Raw genomic sequence first — 19,770 nt, forward strand, 5'->3', positions numbered from 1 at the left:
CTAAAAATACTTAGCTACCAAGAGCAAAACTTGAAAGAAGGTATAGTATAAAAGAGAGGCTATAAAAATACTTAAAAATTGGTTAGAAATAGCAAAGCAATCAAAGTGTTCCCTTTAGATTTGCAACAGGAAGCAGAAATGGCATGAATACAAAGCAAAATCATCTCAGCTTTGCAAGGTCTTTCAGTGCTGGAGTGGCTGAAATTAATCCTAAAACCAATTGACCTTTGGCAAGCCCTGAGATTTCTGGTTCCAAGCATGTAAATGTAAGGAATTAATATCTTGTTAGGAATGTAGAAAATTAAGATGAGAGTATTATGTCAAATATAGTTTTAATAGTAACAGAAAATTTAATTTAAAAATGGAAAGTACAAAAATACCCCAAACCAGTTATATGTTTAGGGATTATATATTCAATTGGCTTCTTTTAAAAGTATATGAAGAATTAAAATAACAATTTATACAATATTGTAAAAACTATAAGCAATATAATAACCATTCCTGATTCCAGAGGACTTATGGTGAAACATGCTAGATACATTATAGAGGAAATGATGTAGGGAATCCCAATATTGTCCTGACTTGGGAGAGACGATGAGATAAATACTTGAGAACTCCTTGAAGGGAAGAGAAACTCCTTAAACCCTGCCTCTGCAAAAGACCCACCCCGGGGAATCAAGATGAAGTGATTTCATTCTGTTATCTTGGTGGGACTAGTTGAGTCCAAGACCACTCCTACTTAGCCTGAGCTGGAGAGCTAGATTTCTATCAACCTCTATTGAGCCAAAGATTGGTTCAGAACTAATCCAAGTAAATTGTCCCATTCTACTGGACATCTAGGCCTGAGGGCAGTAACCTCATTCAATTGAAACTTCAGGAATCATGCCAAGGAACCTCTCTCTCTCTCTCTCTCTCTCTCTCTCTCTCTCTCTCTCTCTCTCTCTCTCTCTCTCTCTCTCTCTCTCTCTCTCTCTCTCTCTCCTTGGCACAGCTGCCAGCAAGGACCCTCTGCCCGCTGAGAAGACATTCTCTTTTCAGCATTAAACCCTCTTTATCTCTCTTACCTATTTCCCTAACAGGACCCCATCTCTCTTTACCTCTCAGGATTTCTCTGCTAGGAACTCTACCTTGCCTCTGAGGAGGTCGGCCTTCCTAGCAAAGGCTGGCTTCTCAGTTCCAACAATAAACTTCTTTTGCCAATCTAACTTTTCGGGTTTGCAAATTCTTTTATGAAGGACTTGCGCCAACTAGAACGAGGTTCCCACAACTCTCTGCCCTGCCCTGAACCTCATCAAAATGATGGGTTTAGTGTACAGAATAAGACATAAATTTTGAAAGTATTTGTTTTTCTTGACTATACATATTTGTTACCAGAAGTTGTTTTTCTTTCTTTTTTTTTTTTTCCCCAGCAGAGATGGGGTAGGAGGGAAAGAAAATAAATTTCTGTTTATTTTTTTAAATAGATATTTGGGGATGATACAGATATTGAATATTTCAGATATTTTCAGATCAAGTCACTGTACTTTTTGTTTTATTTATTTAGTTATGTTTAATGGAGTGAGAGTAATCTGTAAATATTTGAAATAGAAAAACAAGACAAATCAATAAAACTTATTTAAAAAGTACATGTGAGCAAGAGTTCCATAACTAACATTTTTCTTTTGAATGAATGAAGATGAGATATGGACAGACATATTTGCTCTTATTAGTGGATATAATCACGATATTTAATTTTAGTGAATATAATTGCAATGAGAGGCAACCTGTCTACTGGTATCTACCTTAATATCATAATTAGGTTTAGACTTTGTCTCTCACACATACTGTATGATTCTGGGCAAATCACTGATTCTATCACTATTCCAAGCAACTTTAAAATTCCAAGTTGCCTTATGTAGAATCCACAAAACTAAAGAAATCATAGTTTTTCTCTTACCCCCAGATAAAACAAATAAAGCAAAAAAATTTTTATACTTAATTTGTCAAAATGCACAAAATCCACAAAATAAAAATGATTACATTATAATTCTAGTGATTAAAATGCATATTCCTGCACTGAGAGAAGAATACAAAACATGAATTCCTGTATGACTAGAATTTAAAAATATATGTATATCACAGCAATCTTTAGAAAGACTAAGCATTTCAAGTATACTAATAATAAAATCACAGATGAAATCTGAAGGGAAGATTATAAAAGCTTTCTAATAAACACACTGAAGATGTTGAAATGTGGGTGTGATTACTTGATTTACCATGATTATGGGGGAAAAAAAGCCATAAAAGGTTTTTTTTAAAGAAAAGATTAAAGTCAAAAGGAAGATGATATTTTAAAAAAAGGAAGTTACTAAATAGATAAAAGATAATATATTGTTTCACAAAGGGCAATGGAAAAGGTAGGTAGTAAGGCCAGAATAAGGCAGTGTTTTAAAATTCCCTTCTCATCACTCCTAGCTTTTTCTTGCTTTTTCTTAAGCAAAGCTGTTAACCAGACAAAGACAAATGCAAAACTGGCACCTAAAATAATCATCAAAGCCAAGGAAATATGTATAAGGCAAAAAGCTTTCCTCTTTTTTCACGCTGAATTATTTGGCTAATTTCCTCATTTATCCACTTCACTTCCCACAAGATGATAGGGACAGGCCACAATCATCCTATATAGTTAGATATAGTAGGGGAGAGAAAAAGGGCAAAAAAGTAAGGTAAGATTTCCTTTAATTTCATTCAAAGCTCCTCTCAAGTGCTACTTTCTATAAAGGGCCTTTTTTGATCTCCCTAATTATCCTTATTAACCTCCTTCCCTCATTAACCAAAATTATTTCTTATATATTTTGTATTGATCTAATTGTATTAATGTGTTTATCCCATGAGAAAATAAGCTCCCTTGGTGGCAGAGATAATTTTTTTTTTTTGTCTTTTCCTCTGTAGACTCTAGTATTATGCTTTTCACTTAGGAGATATTTAAATGATAAATGATAATTGAATGAATGAATGAAATTACAGTAGACTGATTTTTTTTCTTTTTTATATAAGAAACATGACAAAATAAATGACAAGAACATAAAATGTACTTTTGTGTAAAGGAAGAATTTTGTCAAAAGGCAGGAGATAGTGCCTTTGTTTATAGATAAACATTTTGATGCTTTAATATGAGTTTTTTTTAAAAGAGGTTTGTTTTAATGTAAATCATGCATGTGAAGGAATACAATTTCCAAGAAGGATTTTGTTCAGTTTTGGAGGGAAAATGATCAGTAGGGTGAATCTGAAAATCTCTGAATCTCAGTCAACAATGTGTAATGATTTGGTATGAGAAAAATCTTTTATTTATTACAATCTAGATATATGTGAGTATGAAGAAACAAAATTTCCAGAGAAGCAAAAAGAGAGATTATATGATGAAACCTATAGAACTGCAAAGGATGATGGTAAGTTAGCTAGTTTGCATGTAAACATTATATATGTATGTGTATAATACTATACACCATATATTATATATTATATTATATATTTTATAACTAAGGAAGGTAAAATTAAGAAAATGAAAAATATATAACATTCTAGATACAAAAGTCACTTAGGAAATCTGTCTTGTTTTGTCATTTTCAATTCCTGATGACTCCATTGGGGTTTTTGGCAAAGAAACTGGAGTCGTTGTTGTTTCCTTGTCAGTTCACTTGACAGATTAAAAAATTGAAGCAAACAGGGTGAAATGACTTGTTCAGGGTCACATGACTACTAAGGGCTTAAGGTCAAATTTGAAGTCAGGAGGAGGAATTTTACAGACTCCAGATCAGACCTCTATTCAATGCACTACCCAGCTGCACCAAATGTATATGTTCTGTGAAAAAACTAAGATTGTCTTTTTCAAAAATTGTCAACTGGTCAAATAAACAAACATTTAAGACCTTAATATGTGCCAAGCACATAGTAAGTCTTTGAAAGTCCTTTCAATGATACCAAAAATGGCAGCATGTCAAAGCCATAAATAAAATTGTACAATTGAAAAAAAAAAAAAGAAAATGAAAAATACATAAACATTTAGATGTTGAAGTATTGATCAAAAAAGAACTATCTATATCTTAGAAGAAATTTGGAGAACTATGACTTTTTAAATAAAAGATCTAAATTTTTACCACAACTCGAGAGATTATCATTTTAGCTTTGACCTAAGAGTTCACTGGTAAGACAATAACAAAAGAGCAAGAGAAGTTATTGGCAATTCAATAGGTGCAGTGAGCTGAGAGAAGGTTACAGTTGAAGGATTCTTAAGTGGTTAGAGAGATAAATTTTATCCACCAAGTACTTTATTGACTAATAGCTTTTGTCTTTCCTGAAGTTCTACCTAAGATCTTCTTGCTCTTTGCTGCCACCTCTGACTCGAGAAGAAAAGTCTGGGACAGCTTAAAACTATTTTGGTGTCATGGCTGAGGAGCTATTTTGAGACAAGCTCTGTGCTAATTGGACACTGACTCATCTGTGGAAGTGAATAATTGACTGGGCTGGTCTATATAGCTTCAAGATGGTTCATTTGATGTATGGCAATTAGTTGTTTGGTTTTAAAAGAACTGTTGCTTATATTAAGAGCTAATATTTTCTAAAAACCCTTTCAATGCTAATGACTAATTAATTGAAAACTTATAGCTATGTTCAGTAGAGACCAGAATTTCCTCATCCTCCAGTTTGAATAGTTATGCAGATCAATAATTAACAGTTTCCTGTGGAGTAAATGTTTTTGAATGGACCAATAATACTGATGCTTGAATTTTGGAGATGCAAGTTCCCTCAAGCATATGATCTTCTCTCCTTAATGTATTTCCATGTCAGTGTCTTAGAAGTGTGTCTGACTTCTTCACTATTGTGTGCATTGATGGGAGAATGGGATCCAGACATATATGTGTATTGTGATTTATTATTCATGTATCTTATTTAATATAGATGTATCTGTAGTCCTTTTGCCTTATTAAGTAAGTCGTTGTGCTCAAGATCTAAAAATGTCATAATGAATGGCTGCTTGTATAGACAGAAAACATTGGATAATAGTAAATGGGCTAGAATGGTAAGTAAAGGAAGTATATTTCTCAACAGGATCACTCCAGTACCCTTAGAAAATTTCAGTGAAATATCTATTGGTTTATCTTTGAGAACTTAGATGTGGTAGCATGAGAACAGGTTGAAGAAATAACCCAAATTTAAAGAAATGAAGTATCACACAACCAAGTAAGAGGTGAAAGGCTCCAAAATATATGTTGGAAGGTATTTAAATTCTACCTTGTTTACCTATACCTATAACATAGATGTGCATATATTTATACTCATATAAACACACACATATGTATTATGTGTATGTACATATGTATATGTTTACATTCACATTGTAGGGACATTGGAGATGAGTCATCCATCCTCCTTATATACATGCTCTTCATGATTCATATTAATCATATTGAGTGGAGGGAAATGCTTTCTATATTATTTCTGCCCTGCTGAAATGTATTTTTATATTAATTTAAGAATAAATAACAGGGTAGCTTGGTGCATAAAGTGCATACAGTGCATAAAGCATCAGCTCAGGAGTCAGGGGAACCTGAATTCAAATTTAAACTTAGACACTTGACACTTAGTAGCCATGTAACCCTGGGCAAATCACTTAATCCCACATACAAAGAATAATTAGAAGAATAAAAAGAAAAAAGAAGAAGAATGAGGAAGAAAGAAAGAAAAAAAGAAAGAAAGAAAGAAAGAAAAGAAAGAAAGAAAGAAAGAAAGAAGGAAAGAAAGAAGGAAAGAAAGAAGGAAAGAAGAAAAGGAGAAGCAGAAAAAGAAGAAACAGCAGCAGCAGAAGCAGCAGAAGAAGCAGAAGAAAAAGAAGAAGCAAGCAGCAGCAGCATCAAAGGAAGTTTAATCTATTCATTTTATAGATAAGAAAATTAAAACACAAAGATAAAAGATTTGCCAAAGAAAAAGAAGGAGAAGGAGGAGGAAGAGGAAAAGAAGGAGGAGGCGGAGGAGAAAGAGAAGAAAAAGAAGGAAAAGGAGAAGGAGAAGAAAAGGGAAGAAGAGGAAGAAATAACTGAGGATGAATAGTAAGGTATAGATTTCTTCATGTATTAAGCATGATTTATTTCTTCTAAACATCTTATTTTTCACTGAAATCTGTAATCATGTCTTTATTTTCATTCAAACTAACAGTGAATAGATAGATATTGCTGAGAAAGAAAAAATAGAAAAATAGATCTTTTTATTAACATTTTTGAAAATTAGTCAAGTTATTTATATGTATATATGTATATTCTTGTGCAGAATTAATATTCTGAGATTCACTATTTTGGAATTCTGCTATTTGTAATTCTATGTTGCATTGGTTGTTATTGCTAGCAGTTTAATGAGCTTGAAAAATGATGTTCAAGTACTACAGATGGGTTTTGAGGAATAAGACACAAAAGAAAAGTATACTGGAAATGATGGCTTTATTTTAGGGAAGTACCTTTTCCTTTAACTAGAGATTCTAAGAGAAACTCATCTCTAGTTGTCCTCAGTGATGTAACTAGGAATGATGGTATATGAAGCACATTCATTTGAACCAGAGGCAAGGTGTGGACAGAGAGTGGTTCACTCTGATTATGTAAAAACCTGTTTATGATTTGCATTGGCTTGGTTGATGACTGAGAAGAATACTGAGAGAGAAGAGAAAGAAATGACAAACTGTAATTTCGCATTGGGGGCAAGATGGATCCCAAGAAAAGGTCAGGACCCTTGGGTCTGGTGCTGTACTGTGTGCTACATGTCAGAAGTGCAAAGGACAGGAAATGTACTCCATAAGGGTGAACATCCTGAATTATTATTGTTGTATTGTGTCCAGCTCTTCATGAACCCATTGGGGATTTTCTTGGCAAAGATACTGGGGTAGTTTATCATTTAGTTTCCCAGCTCATTTTACAGATGAGGAAACTGAGGCAAACAGCATAGTCATACAGCTAATAAGTGTGTGAGGCCAGAATGGAATTCTTGAAGATGTTTCTTCCCAATTCCAACCTCAGTGCTCTATCTACTGTACCTCCTAGATGTCCAAACACCCTGAGACAGAACTCCAAACATCCATCCTCATTAAAAATCTGGTTGTGTTAGCTATTACAACCACTATACTGATTAGAATACAATCTGTTATTTTCCCCAAATTTGGATTTAAATGTGACCTATAGCAATGCTATTTTTCCAGTTGATATCTATGTAGTTATTTCTTAACAAAACATTTATTTTAGAGAGATAATTCATATTTAAGAATAATCTATATTTGGAACAATAAAATATTTAAAGTAGACTCAAAAAATATGGGTAGATAGATGACACAGTGGATAGAGGGCCAGGCCCAAGTCAAGAAGGCTCATCTTCATGAATTCAAATCTGGCCTTAGAAACTTACTAAGTGTATGACTCTAGACAAGTTAGTTTCTTCATCTATAAAATGAGTTGTAAATGGTAAACCCTTCTAGTGTTTTTGCCAAGAAAACCCCAAAAGGGGTTATGAAGTCAGATACTACAGAAAAATGACTAAAGAACATCAAACAAAAGAGTTTTACGAACCAAAGCAAACAAATTTTTGAATGACTCATATATAATAGAGTTGATATTCACAGAATATCAAATTAATCTTTAATATCATCAAACTCTCAATCTCACAATTATTCCCCTTCCACTATCATAATCTTTGAGTGTAGTTTCATCAAAAAGATGGGGGCAGTATTACTGGTTAGGACATAGTGAGTGTATTTGTACAAAAAAATAACTATGACCAATGAATGATTTGTTTTGAAAATGGCAACCAAAATTCCACTCCTATTGGGCAGGTAGAGGGAAATGACAATATTACATTTTAATGAGAGACTCAGTCCTTATCCAGTTCAACCTCTTCATTTGACAGATAAGAGAATTAAAACACAAAGATAAGAGATTTGCCAAAGATCATATAGGTTATAAATAGAAGCACTGTAATCTTCCAGTTCCAAATCTTGGGTTCTTTCTCCTGCATTCTGTCATCTCAGTTACTTCATCAGTAAAAACTGAGGAACTATTAAAAACATAGATTTATAATTGGAAATTATTTTACTTATTGTATAGTTCAGTCTCCTCATTTCATCTGTGAGGACCACTAATCAAATGAGGTTAAATAATTTGCCCAGGGATATACAGGTAGTAAATTGAAACCCAGTACTCTTTCCACTCCAACATGATACCTCAGTTTCCTTATATGTATTTTGACAGTAGACATAGATCAACTGATCTCTAATGGTACCTTCAAGTTTGAAATCTATGATACTATAACTTAGAGAATCTGTTGCATTGTATAGCTTTAGAAAACACATTAAGGGCAGAAAATAATGAAGTTCTATTAAATACTAACAGTCAGTTGAAACTAGTTGAGAATTTGCTCTTCTGAAAGTAATGTACTAATTGCAGTAACAATTGTCTTTCTATAAGGAAATTAATGACATCTCAGCCCTTTCAACAATGAGTAACCAAAAATATTTGTTTAGGTAAAAATTATAAAAAATTATAACTGTTTACAATGGATCATAATTTGGCTTTTTTTCTTCATTTTTTTAAACAAGTTTTTATTGATGCCTCCTGTTTTCTCAAATCATCTTAATTATTCCAAGTATCCTTTCTATTTCTTCAGAGAGCTATTCCATATAATAAATAATAAGTAATACTTTTTAAAGAGTAAAAAATATCAGCACAACTGATCAATATATTGAAAAAGTTTGAAAACATATGCAATGTGTGACACCTGTGGACCTCCTACTTCCACCAAAAAAGATATACTGAGACTTGTCTTCTCAGATCTCTTCATTCAAATCAAACAATTTACATATATACATATATATGTAATATACAAATACAATACATACAATGTAAATAGAAAGAACAAAAAGTTTTTTTGGTGTTTGTTCTTTCCATTTACATTGTATGTATTGTATTTTGGGCTTACTTCACTCTTGCATCAATTCATATCATAAATCTTTCCATGTTTCTCTATATTCACCACACACACAATTTCTTACAGTGTAGGAGATTCCCATTACATTTATGTATCACAATTTGTTTAGCTATTCCATAGTTGATAGGTATCTACTTCAATTCTTTTCTATGACAAAAGTGCTACTATTAAAATTTTGGAGTTTATGGGGACTTTCTTCTTATTAATATATTCCTTTTTAATCTATATTAGTTGGTTTTAATGACATATATTTTATAATATAGTTTGAGGTCTGGGAGTGCTTTCCCCCTTTCATTTCTACTTCTTTTCATCAATTTAACTTAGTATTCTAAATATTTTGTTTTTCCAATAAAATTTTAATTTTTTTTCAAATTCTATAAAATATCTTCTTGAAAACTTAACTGGTAGAGTATTAAACATGTAAATTAACTTGGAAATACCATTCCTAATTTAGTTTTAAAGGTTTATTGATGTGTTTTCTTAACCTACAAAATTTTTATTTATTTATTATCCAAAGATGATTCAGAAGCATCATACACTTTATCCCCTTCCCATCTCACACAAACTTTACTTATATATCTTTGGGTTTAATTTTTCTTAAAGAAACTTACCACATAGTTCTTCTGTGTCAAGATTGCTTAAAAAGAAAAAAGAAAGAAGAGAAACATTATTACTTCTTCTAGATTTTAATTCGGATTTATGTAAAATCAAATAGTCATTTTCTAGCCCATAGAAAGGCTAATAATAATGTAATAATGCCTATTAGAGATACTCACCTGTTGAAGGCTATATCATATCAGTAATTAAAATGAATTGAGTCAGATTCTCTCAACAAATGAGCAATTTCTTTGGAATATTCTGGGATATTAGGAAAGATGTAGCCTAAAAGAGGTGTTTCATGAGCCCTCTAGTTATTAATTCCCCCTGTTCCTAGTTGATGTTTTATCATTCTGAGTTTCTGTCACAAAGAAAGCAGACAGACAAATATGCAAATATTTCTGGCATTGAAGCAGATTAATTAATTTATTTTTTTGTTTTGTTTTGTTTTTGAGGTTGCGGTTAAGGGTCACACAGCTAGGAAGTGTTAAGTGTCTGAGATAAGATTTGAACTCAGGTCTTCCTGAATTCAGGGCTGGTGCTCTATCCACTGCGCCACCTAACTGCCCAACAAGCTGATTTAATTTGTAACCTTTTTCTTTTATAGGAGTTAAAAATAATAAAAATAATTTTAAAATGATAATTATATGATTTTTTAAAAGAGAATAATAAGAAACACTTTACCATTCTATTAAACAGGCTGTAAGCATTTCATCATCACTATCATTATTATATTTTTTCCTTATTGTTATTCTTTTCACTTTACAAATAAGAAAACTGAGTCTGGAAGTTTAAGGAACTTGCCAAAATGTATATAACTCGTAAGTACAAAATGTCCTCAAAGGGGTATTTACAGTGTCTTATTGTATATATTTATATATATACATATATATATATATATTATAATATTGTAAATATATTTTATGCATTTCTAAGTTTCTAAACATTTTCTGTGTTGCCTGCTAGCCTTCATGTCTCATCTGAGGCTTCTGCGAAACTCCCGTAAATTCCCATTTAATTTCTTATGCCAACCCATGACAGAACAAATCTATGTTCCAGTGTGAAAGGGATAATTATAGATTTGAATCTCATCTACCATCTAATTGTGTAACCTGTGGCAAATCATTTCATTCCTCTAAGAGTTATTTTAAAAAAATAAAATAAAAGAGAGAAAATTATACTTATTAAGATCTGGTTTCAGGAGTTGTTTTAAGGACCAAAGGAAATAGTGTGAAAGTGTTTGGTGATGGGCAAATGCTATATGCAGTGTATTCCAAAAGTCTTTGCAGTTTCAGTTACTAAAGTTTAAAACTTTAAAACTTTTTAAAACTAAGCACTAAGACTTTTGGGATACTGTGTAGTGATATAGACAATATTTAGATCAGCAAGTTTGAATATCAATGTTTAGATATGTCAAAAGTAGCCTTGATATTGGAACCTATATTTTTTTAAAAGAAACATCACAAAAAACTAAACTTATTTAATTGAGGGCATTTAGTGATATCTAATCCCTACACTAAGCCCTACTCCAATTCCTCATCCTGGTCTGGAGATGAGTAGGGGATCTTTGAAATTGTGCCCAAAGAGCACTAAAAAGAAGATTTTATCAAGCTGAAAGGTTTTAAATATGAGTCTGGACATGTATTGTGAATTTGTCATCTGAGCACCAATCATTGCCAGAAGGATGGCTACCAGAAACCCTTGACTAATTTGTGGAGGCTTTGGCTCTATGAAAGTAGGATCCTCATCCATGAAATCATGGCTGCCTGAAGTCTTGGAATTGAGATGGTTGAAATTGTATGTGCGTCCCTCCAAACTTTCTTTCAGACACCAATATGATTCCTGATAAGTTAAACAAATTTGCTGCTTAATGGGCTTTATGCTAACTACTTTCAAGAAAGAAAGGCATCCATAAAAATAATTTCAGCCTTGTATCTGAATATAGTATAACTACAGTATCTATTTTTACCTACAAGCTCTTACTATTGAAAACAAAAACTCATTCTCTGAATAATTTGATATTAAAATCATTAATCATTTTATAGAACTTTAACATTTTGCAAAACACTATATACGTGTAATCTCATTTTCCCAGTCCTATGATTATAGATGATATCATTATTCCCACATTATGGATAAGGAAACTGAAACTGATAGAGGTTAAATGACTTGCCGCACAGCTAGTATCTAAGCTAGGATTTAAACATAGGTCTTGCTGAGACCCAAGTCTCTTTACTCCCTGTATAATGTGGCTCCCTTGATCAAGGAGAGATCAATTGTGTCTCCTCTTCCTCCAAGGTTTTAACTTCTTTAATCTGTTTTAATCTAAGGGAGGGAACATGATACAATGAAAGAGGACTCAGATTTGGAATCAGAGGTTCAAATTTAAATTCAAATCTAATTGCTGGTTACCATCTGTTTAAGGAACTTAATACATCTGTTGACCTCACTTATAAATGAGGCACTGTGTAAAATGAGGGGATGGACCTGATGACTTCTAAGGTCCCTGATCCCTCTAAATCTATGAACCCTGTTATCAACAAGAATGGACAAAGAATTGTGACTATTGTTCTTTAGAAACTCCCATGTCCTCTTTTTTTTTTCCCCCACACACATCCTGGATTCGTACAAGCTTTCTGAACTCCTCCTTTTTCTTATAAACTAATAACACCTTCATTGATCTGTGAACTCTGCAGTGAGAGAGGCAGCTGGAGGTTCAGTGAATATAGTGCTGGGTCATAAAGACCTGACATCAAAATTAGCTCAGACTTTTTACCAGTTTTGTGACCCTGGACATGATTTTCCACTTCTGTCTACCTCAGTTTCCTCAATTATAAAATGAAAATAATAATATTCCCCAACCCCCAAGATTTTTGTGAGTATTAAATGAGAATATTTGTAAAGATCCTGGCATAGTATTTGGCACATAGTAGATGCCTAATAAGTGTTTATTGACTATCATTGACTGACACTTCTTGTCACTTAAGACAGCCTGAGCACATTGGTTGTGTCAAGAATAGAGTGCGGGGTTAGATGTTGCTGCTACTTGCAAGTTTAGTGAACATTTATTCAGTCGTTTTCAGTGGTGTCTGACTCTTTATGATCCCTTTTAATATCAAAGATATTGGAATGGTTAAACATTTGCTTCTCCATCTCATTTTACATTTCAATTTAACATTGAGACAACAAACAGCCAACTCCTCCCCCCAAAAAAACAACATAGTTTGCCCATAGTCACATATCTAGGAGGTCACTTTTGAATTTAAGAAAATGTTCTAACTCCATGGCTTGGCATTCTACCACTACAACACGTAGCTGCCATGTGAGCACCTGGTGAACACAGACCTCCACAAACCTTTCAGTTCCCTCATCCTTAAAATGAGGATAAAAATATCCATCATTGCTAAATCACAGGATTGTTGTCAAGGTCAAATGAGAGATCTTAGCATTTTATAGACTGCTATGGCAACCACCAGCATTACAAATGCAAAATATTATTTCTTCAACGTAACAAAATACTGCCTTTGGAACCCCAAGGAGAATTTGGGATTCCAAAAAATGTTTACATGCCATAAACACTTGTAGGAGGGGAAGCATCTAAATTATGAACATCCCATTCGCTTGTTTAGGGCAGGACAAGTGCTGATTTATGGACTGAGTGGTTAAATTCCTTCATTTAGTGAGCACCCTATATGTAAGACATTGTCTTAATAGCTGGGAATACAAAGACAAAAGCAAAACTATTTCCTGTGCTCAAGGAACTTATCTCTAATCAATTTAGAATAAGTGGCTACAAAATGTGTATAACTGCTGTAAAATCCCCTTTTTTACAATGTTGCTTTATGAATTTTCTGTTCCTTTGAGATATTTTAAGTTGAAAAAACCTTCCCATGTTATCAGGCAAATCTATAGAGATAACTGATCCACCAAACAGAGCTGATGAAAATCAGCACAGGGAAAGGTGCTAGAAGAGTAATAAAGCATTTGACCCTAAAAATGTATCTGGATGCAATTTATCCCTATAAACTTGTCCCTTGCTAGTTTTAGAATTTCAACCAACAGTGAAATGTGGTTGTCATGGCAATGATAGACTACGGAAGGTCCCCATACAGAGTTGCCTGAATTCTCTAGGACCTAATAGAAGTGAACCATTTTCAAATAACACTGTTCACCAGGGGTTTGAAAAGCAGAACTGAGCTGAGACAATACATAAAGAAACTCCCCAGATCTTGAATATGAATCTGAAGGCGAGGGAATTTCTTTTAGTGTTTGTGTTTATCTTAAATCTAGGGTTGTGGAAAGGCTGGTATTTGACTAAGATAATTGATCTTTTTTCATAAGAGCTAGTAAAAACTATAGTGAAATAATTTTATCATTATGGATACTGGTCAACTGCCAAGATCTGTGATGGAATTGGAGTGAAATAACATTTAAATTGTGTCATCATCTAAAAAATATGCCAAATCAGAGGGGAGAGGAAATGGAAAGGAGAGAGACATGATCATAATAGTGAGATGTTTTTACTAAAATTCTCAGTTTGTTTATTTTTAATTGATTTTTCCAACCCTCTAGGAATATACATAAAACTTTAATTTTTTCTTCTTAAGGAAAAGAAAAACTATTCAACAAAGATAGACTGAGTGTCTGTGGTATGTAAGAAAAAGCAGTAGGCTCTATAGGGTATACAAAACTGCATCATGCAGACAGGAAAAAACCATATATAGCAACCCATTCTTTTCCAGCCCCAAATACTCTATTGAGTCCTTCTTAGGTTGAAGAATTGCTCACAGAGGAAGAATATTATAAACACTGATATATTGACATTTCTACCTATGGTTTAACAGCAGCAGCAGAGCCATTGAGATTGGCAACAAGTGAAAACAGCTTGCTGTCTGGAATCACCACAGATTTTCCTATTTTCATCCTATTTTCCTATTTTCAGATCCTGGTTGGACTTTTCTGCATTTACTGGTAGAAAGGTACAGATGACAAAAAAAATATTGTATACTTGTGGAGGTCAGCTGAGACTTTCAGTGTTTCTCTAAAAGCATCTTTTTTAAACTTTCTAGGAAAGCTATATTTATATTTGTATCATACCAAAAGTAATAGTGAAAAGATGGTCTTAGCATTTTTCCTTATGTTAGTGGAAAGCTTCAGGGTAGCCCAAAAATCAAAGTCCACATTTATATTGAGAACCTTTCATGTTCTACAAATCTAAAAGGGATGAAAGATTAAGGATGTTAATGTAATTTAATGACAAAAAACTTCCCAGGATACAAGAAAAGAGTGACTATTTAACAAATTACTTAACCAAATATAAACATTGCCAATTTATTTTAAGTGACCAACAATTTAACAGCCTGTTTTCTTCTGAAAACATTTTCATTTCCAAGGATATGATTCTTGCCAAGGATAACTCACAAACAAGAAGAACTCTTTGAGTTATCAGGCGGCTCTCACTGAAAAAAAAAAAAAACAAATTTTTAAAAGGGTTTTTTGAATCTAATGAAAAATACAAAATAACCATTTTTAAAAAAGTCTTTCTTTTATGCTTCCATTTACTGTCATTATTTCTAATGTGACAGATTAAACTGACAAACGAGGAAAAAAGAATCCTGGAGAATCTTGATAGTTTGTGAAATATTTACTAAAGAATATTCTATAGGTGTAGCTTACTTTAACTTCTAAAAACAATTGGAAATTGATTTCTTTTTTCTTTTTCTTTCCTTTTTTTTTTTGCACATATAGGTTCTTTTCTATTTTTTATTTTTTATTATTTTTTTAATTAAAGCTTTTTATTTTTCAAAACATATGCGTGGACAATTCTTTAACATTAACCCTTGAAAAAACTTGTGTTCCAATTTTTTCCTCCCTTTCCCCATACCCTCCCCTAGATGTCAAGTAGTCCAATATATGTTAAACATGATAGAAATATATGTTAAATCCAATATATGCATACATATTTATACAATGCTGCCCAACAAAAAATCTAATCAAATCAGTGAAGAAGATTCAAGTAAGCAACAATGAAAAGAGTGAAAATGCTATGTTGTGAACCACATTCAGTCCTACAGTACTCTCTCTGGATGTATATGGCTTTCTTCATCATTGAACAATGGGAACTGGTTTGAATCATGGAGTTAAGTTAAATTATGGTTCTGTATTATCTCATTTAATCAATATCCATATCCATATATATTTACACACATATATATATATATTATATATATACTTATACCAAAAATTGACCTAAAAAGCTATATTTTTTTAAATCTTAGAAAATAAAACAAATCCCACCTCTTTACTTTTGTTTCAGTCTCCTTCCTAACACCAACACTTCTACTTAATTTCTAGGTCTTTCTGTTTTTCCACAAGCTTTCCCCTTTTCATATTTCTCTAATTTTCAGTATTTTATTCCTACCCACAGGAGAATGAATTTAAATTCTTTGCATGGAGCAGTGAAAAAAATGCTGGGATTTGGAATTGGGGAACATCCCTCCAAATTGCAGCTCTGATAATGAATAACTGCCCATGTGACATCAGAAAAGTAATTTCATCTCTCTGAAACTTCAGTTCTAAAATGAAGAAGTATTAGATGATCTCTGAGGTCCCTGTTAGCTCTCAATTTATACTCATATTAGACATATGCTCTCACCTTAAAACTCTGCAATCCTAGCTCTTAGTATGATTCTTTGCACACAGCAAGTACTTAATGAAATATGACAGAGTTTATTGTTTAATGGAGCTAGGCATTACCTATACATAAATAAATATAATGTTAAATATTATATTATAAAGGCATTCCTTAAATGTAAAAATAAGTGCTAATTGAGAGCAGAGGTAAAATTGTCTTTTTCCTTCTCTGAAGAAACAAAGAAAGGCTGATATGGCACTTGAGTTGGGAATTCAAAAGATGAATATTAATAATAGCTCTCATACTCAAATACATAATCAAATGTATTTCATTTGTAAACTATTTTGATATCTTTTTATTAGAATAATAAAAATTCACTAGTATCTACTACCTTTCCAGAGAGCTATTTCATAAAATAAATATTTTTAAAGACAATAAAAAGAAAAAAAATTTAAATCAGCAAGATTGAGCAATATATCAGACAAGTCTGAAAAAAGTACCATACTAATGGACCTACCATCTCTGTAAAGAGGTGGGATTGAGATGTGTTCTTAACATCTTTTCTTTTGAGCCATATTAGTCCTTTGTACCTTTTCAACCACTTTTTGTGGTTGTTCACTGATATCTTGATGAGACTGCATATGTTGTATTCTTGTCTCTGCTCACTTCATTTTGCCTCAGCTTATCAAATCTTTCTATGTTTGTATTCATCACATTTGTCACTTTAGTATTTGCTAATTATATTCCTATATTGCAATTATGCAGCTATTCTGTAATCAATGAGTATCTATTTTGTCTCCAACTCTTTCACAACACAAAAAAGGCTGTTATAAAATTTTCATTATATAGGGGGACTTATTTCTTATCAATCAAATGCTGTATTAAAAATATTATATGGTAACAGAAGAAATAACTTCCAGGTCAGGAAAACCTAGAGTCAAGTTTCATTTCTGCCATATGCTAGCTATGTATGAATAATAATAGGCAAGTCAGTGCCCATCTACTCAGTGTCTCAGACGGCTCTCTAGAACATTTATTGCAAAACAGTTGTCAAACTGTTCTGGTGGAGGTAGTTTCTTCAATAAGAATTTTGTGCATCAATAAAATCACAGGTCTGAGCAAAAACAAACAAATCAACTCTAAAATGATGGTGAGTACTTGTAAGATATGAGACATGGAGGGAAACCAAAATGAACTAGTTGTTTTAAATGTCTTTTTTTGTAAAGTTCCTTGTACATATCTTGACTTACTAGCCTTTTTCCAGCTTTAGTTTATTAACATAATAGCAATAGCATCACTAGCTTATATGGTGCTTCTAGATCTACAGAAGTCTTCACATGCATTTTATCTTCACATGAGACAGACATTTTTAAGTAATTTATTATGATCCTCATTTAAAGAAGGGGAAACTAAGAGTCAAAAGTGAAATATTTTTCCTAAGATCATACAGCTAATAAGCATAAGAGTAATAGAATATGATACTGACAATAAACATCATGCCCTACGTCTTCTTTCACTGGGGCAAACTTGTGAAAATTGTGACCAGAGTCTAAAAAAAGAGTTGACTAATATTTTGACTTGTTCTACATTTCTAAAATTCTCTGCTCCTCCTAAAATTGTTGGACAAACTCTTTGCAACAACTATGGTATGAAACAAGATAACCAGGAAATATTGTTTACAAATGAAGCAGCTTTTCTCCTCTTTGGCTAGTTCAGTGGCAAAATATCAATAAAACCTTTCAAGTCAATGATATCAGCAAGTAAATAAGAGTTAATTTGAGAAAGAAGATATGATAAAATTAAAACATGCAGAGGAGAGAAATATTTTAAACATATTATGTACAACATATAGGAGAGAAAAACAAAAAACCCCCAAAATTATTAACATTCATGATGAAAATTTATTTTGATGGAATAATGAAGTATAGAGAAGACTTATTTAGCAAGCCTGGTGACAACAAAAACTAATTGATTGTTGCCCTTCATAATCAAAGAGGACCAAATGGATATGTAATGATATGTTGGAGTCAATGTGCAGTGTGTCTGACCACAGCTGATCAGACTAATATGAACTTGGAAGGCCTTACATGGGCCCAAGTAGTCTATCTGATCACTTGAAGTGGAGTTCATCTCACATTTTTTTTTGAACTGCTGTAATTCTTCTTTGCTCACAAAGCACAGCATCTTCTTTGATGAGGGCATGCCATGCTGGGCAGTCCTTTGCCAGTGTCTCCCATGTCACACAATCGATTCCAAAGTTCTTCAGAGAGACCCTGACCTCTATTATGTTTCAACGTTTGGCAGGTCAGCTCAAGAAAAGATATCAGTGTCCTGTACGTTATCTTTCTGGGTGACCTTCAGAATTTTCTTAAGACAATTCAAGCGGAAGCCATTCGGTTTCTTGGAATGGCGACCTATAATGCATAGGTTTCATAGATATAAAACAGTGAGGTCAGCACAATAGCTCTATTTACTTTCAGTTCGGTAGACAGCCTAATACTTCTTCTCTCCCTCACTATTTTTCAGAGCTTCCCAACTACTGAGATAGCCCTATTAATACATGCATCAACCTCATCATCTATGTGTACATCCCTGGAAAGTGCACTGCCAAGGTAAGTGAACTTACCCACAGGATCCAAAATTTTTTGATTTGCTGTAACTAAAAGTTCCATATATGGATGATGTGATGCTGAGAACATGTTTTCTTGGTGTTGTCAGGCCACAATTAGCACCAGCAGCAGAGAATTGATTTATAGATCTGTACACATATATTGTATCTAAGATATACTTTAACATGTTTAGCATGTATGAGACTGCCTGCCATCTAGAGGAGGGGGTGGTGGGAGGGAAGGGGAAAGTTGGAACAGAAACGAGTACAAGGGGCAATGTTGAAAAATTACCCATGTATATATATATGTTCTGTCAATAAAAAGTTATAAAAATAATAATAATAATAATTTACTGTTAGTGAAGTAGCTGGCCTTGATGCTGTTTTTGTCCTCATTGGAGACATCTGACAACATCACTGAGAAAGCTAAAAAACTAGAGAGCAAGCACACACAGTGTTGTTTCAGTCCATAGTGACTGGAAAAGTATGGGAGCATCATTATGATCCAGAATCTGTCATGGAACTGCTATGTAATACTGATGAATCAAATTTTGCCATGGTCTTCCACAAGTACTCTGACTAAAAGTATCACAGGTCTTGGTCAGATGAATGAATGTTGTGTTTAGATCTTTGTTCTACCCTTGCAATTTCTCCTGGAGTTGTCTGGCAGCAAATGTTGTATCAACCACTCCTTGACCCTTTCTGAAGCCATACTGGCTCTTGGGTAAATGTCTATCTTCCAGGTGAAGGATCAGCCTCTATTAGGAGGACTCTTGCAAGAATCTCACCAACAATGACCATGAGAAAGATGCCCCTGTGATTGTCACAGGACCATCTATTTCCTTTTCCTTTATATAGTGTACAAGGGAAGCATTTTTGAATTTCTAGAGCATAATCTTCTCTTATCATATTACTCAGGAAAATTTCAGTAAGTTTT

At 33.1% G+C, this 19,770-nt stretch overlaps 1 protein-coding gene across 5 annotated transcripts in view; it reads right to left on the bottom strand.

Moving 5' to 3' along the window:
• Positions 1-19,770, bottom strand: part of NECAB1 (N-terminal EF-hand calcium binding protein 1) — a 199,655-nt gene that overhangs the window by 91,906 nt on the left and 87,979 nt on the right. For all 5 annotated transcript variants that reach the window (XM_074269811.1, XM_074269801.1, XM_074269831.1 and 2 more), the window contains one exon: positions 9,606-9,631. In XM_074269811.1, the coding sequence (XP_074125912.1) occupies positions 9,606-9,631 (26 nt within the window). The remainder of the gene's footprint in view (positions 1-9,605; positions 9,632-19,770) is intronic.

Source organism: Sminthopsis crassicaudata, chromosome 1 (genome assembly GCF_048593235.1).
Source record: "Sminthopsis crassicaudata isolate SCR6 chromosome 1, ASM4859323v1, whole genome shotgun sequence".
Lineage (NCBI taxonomy): Eukaryota > Metazoa > Chordata > Mammalia > Dasyuromorphia > Dasyuridae > Sminthopsis > Sminthopsis crassicaudata.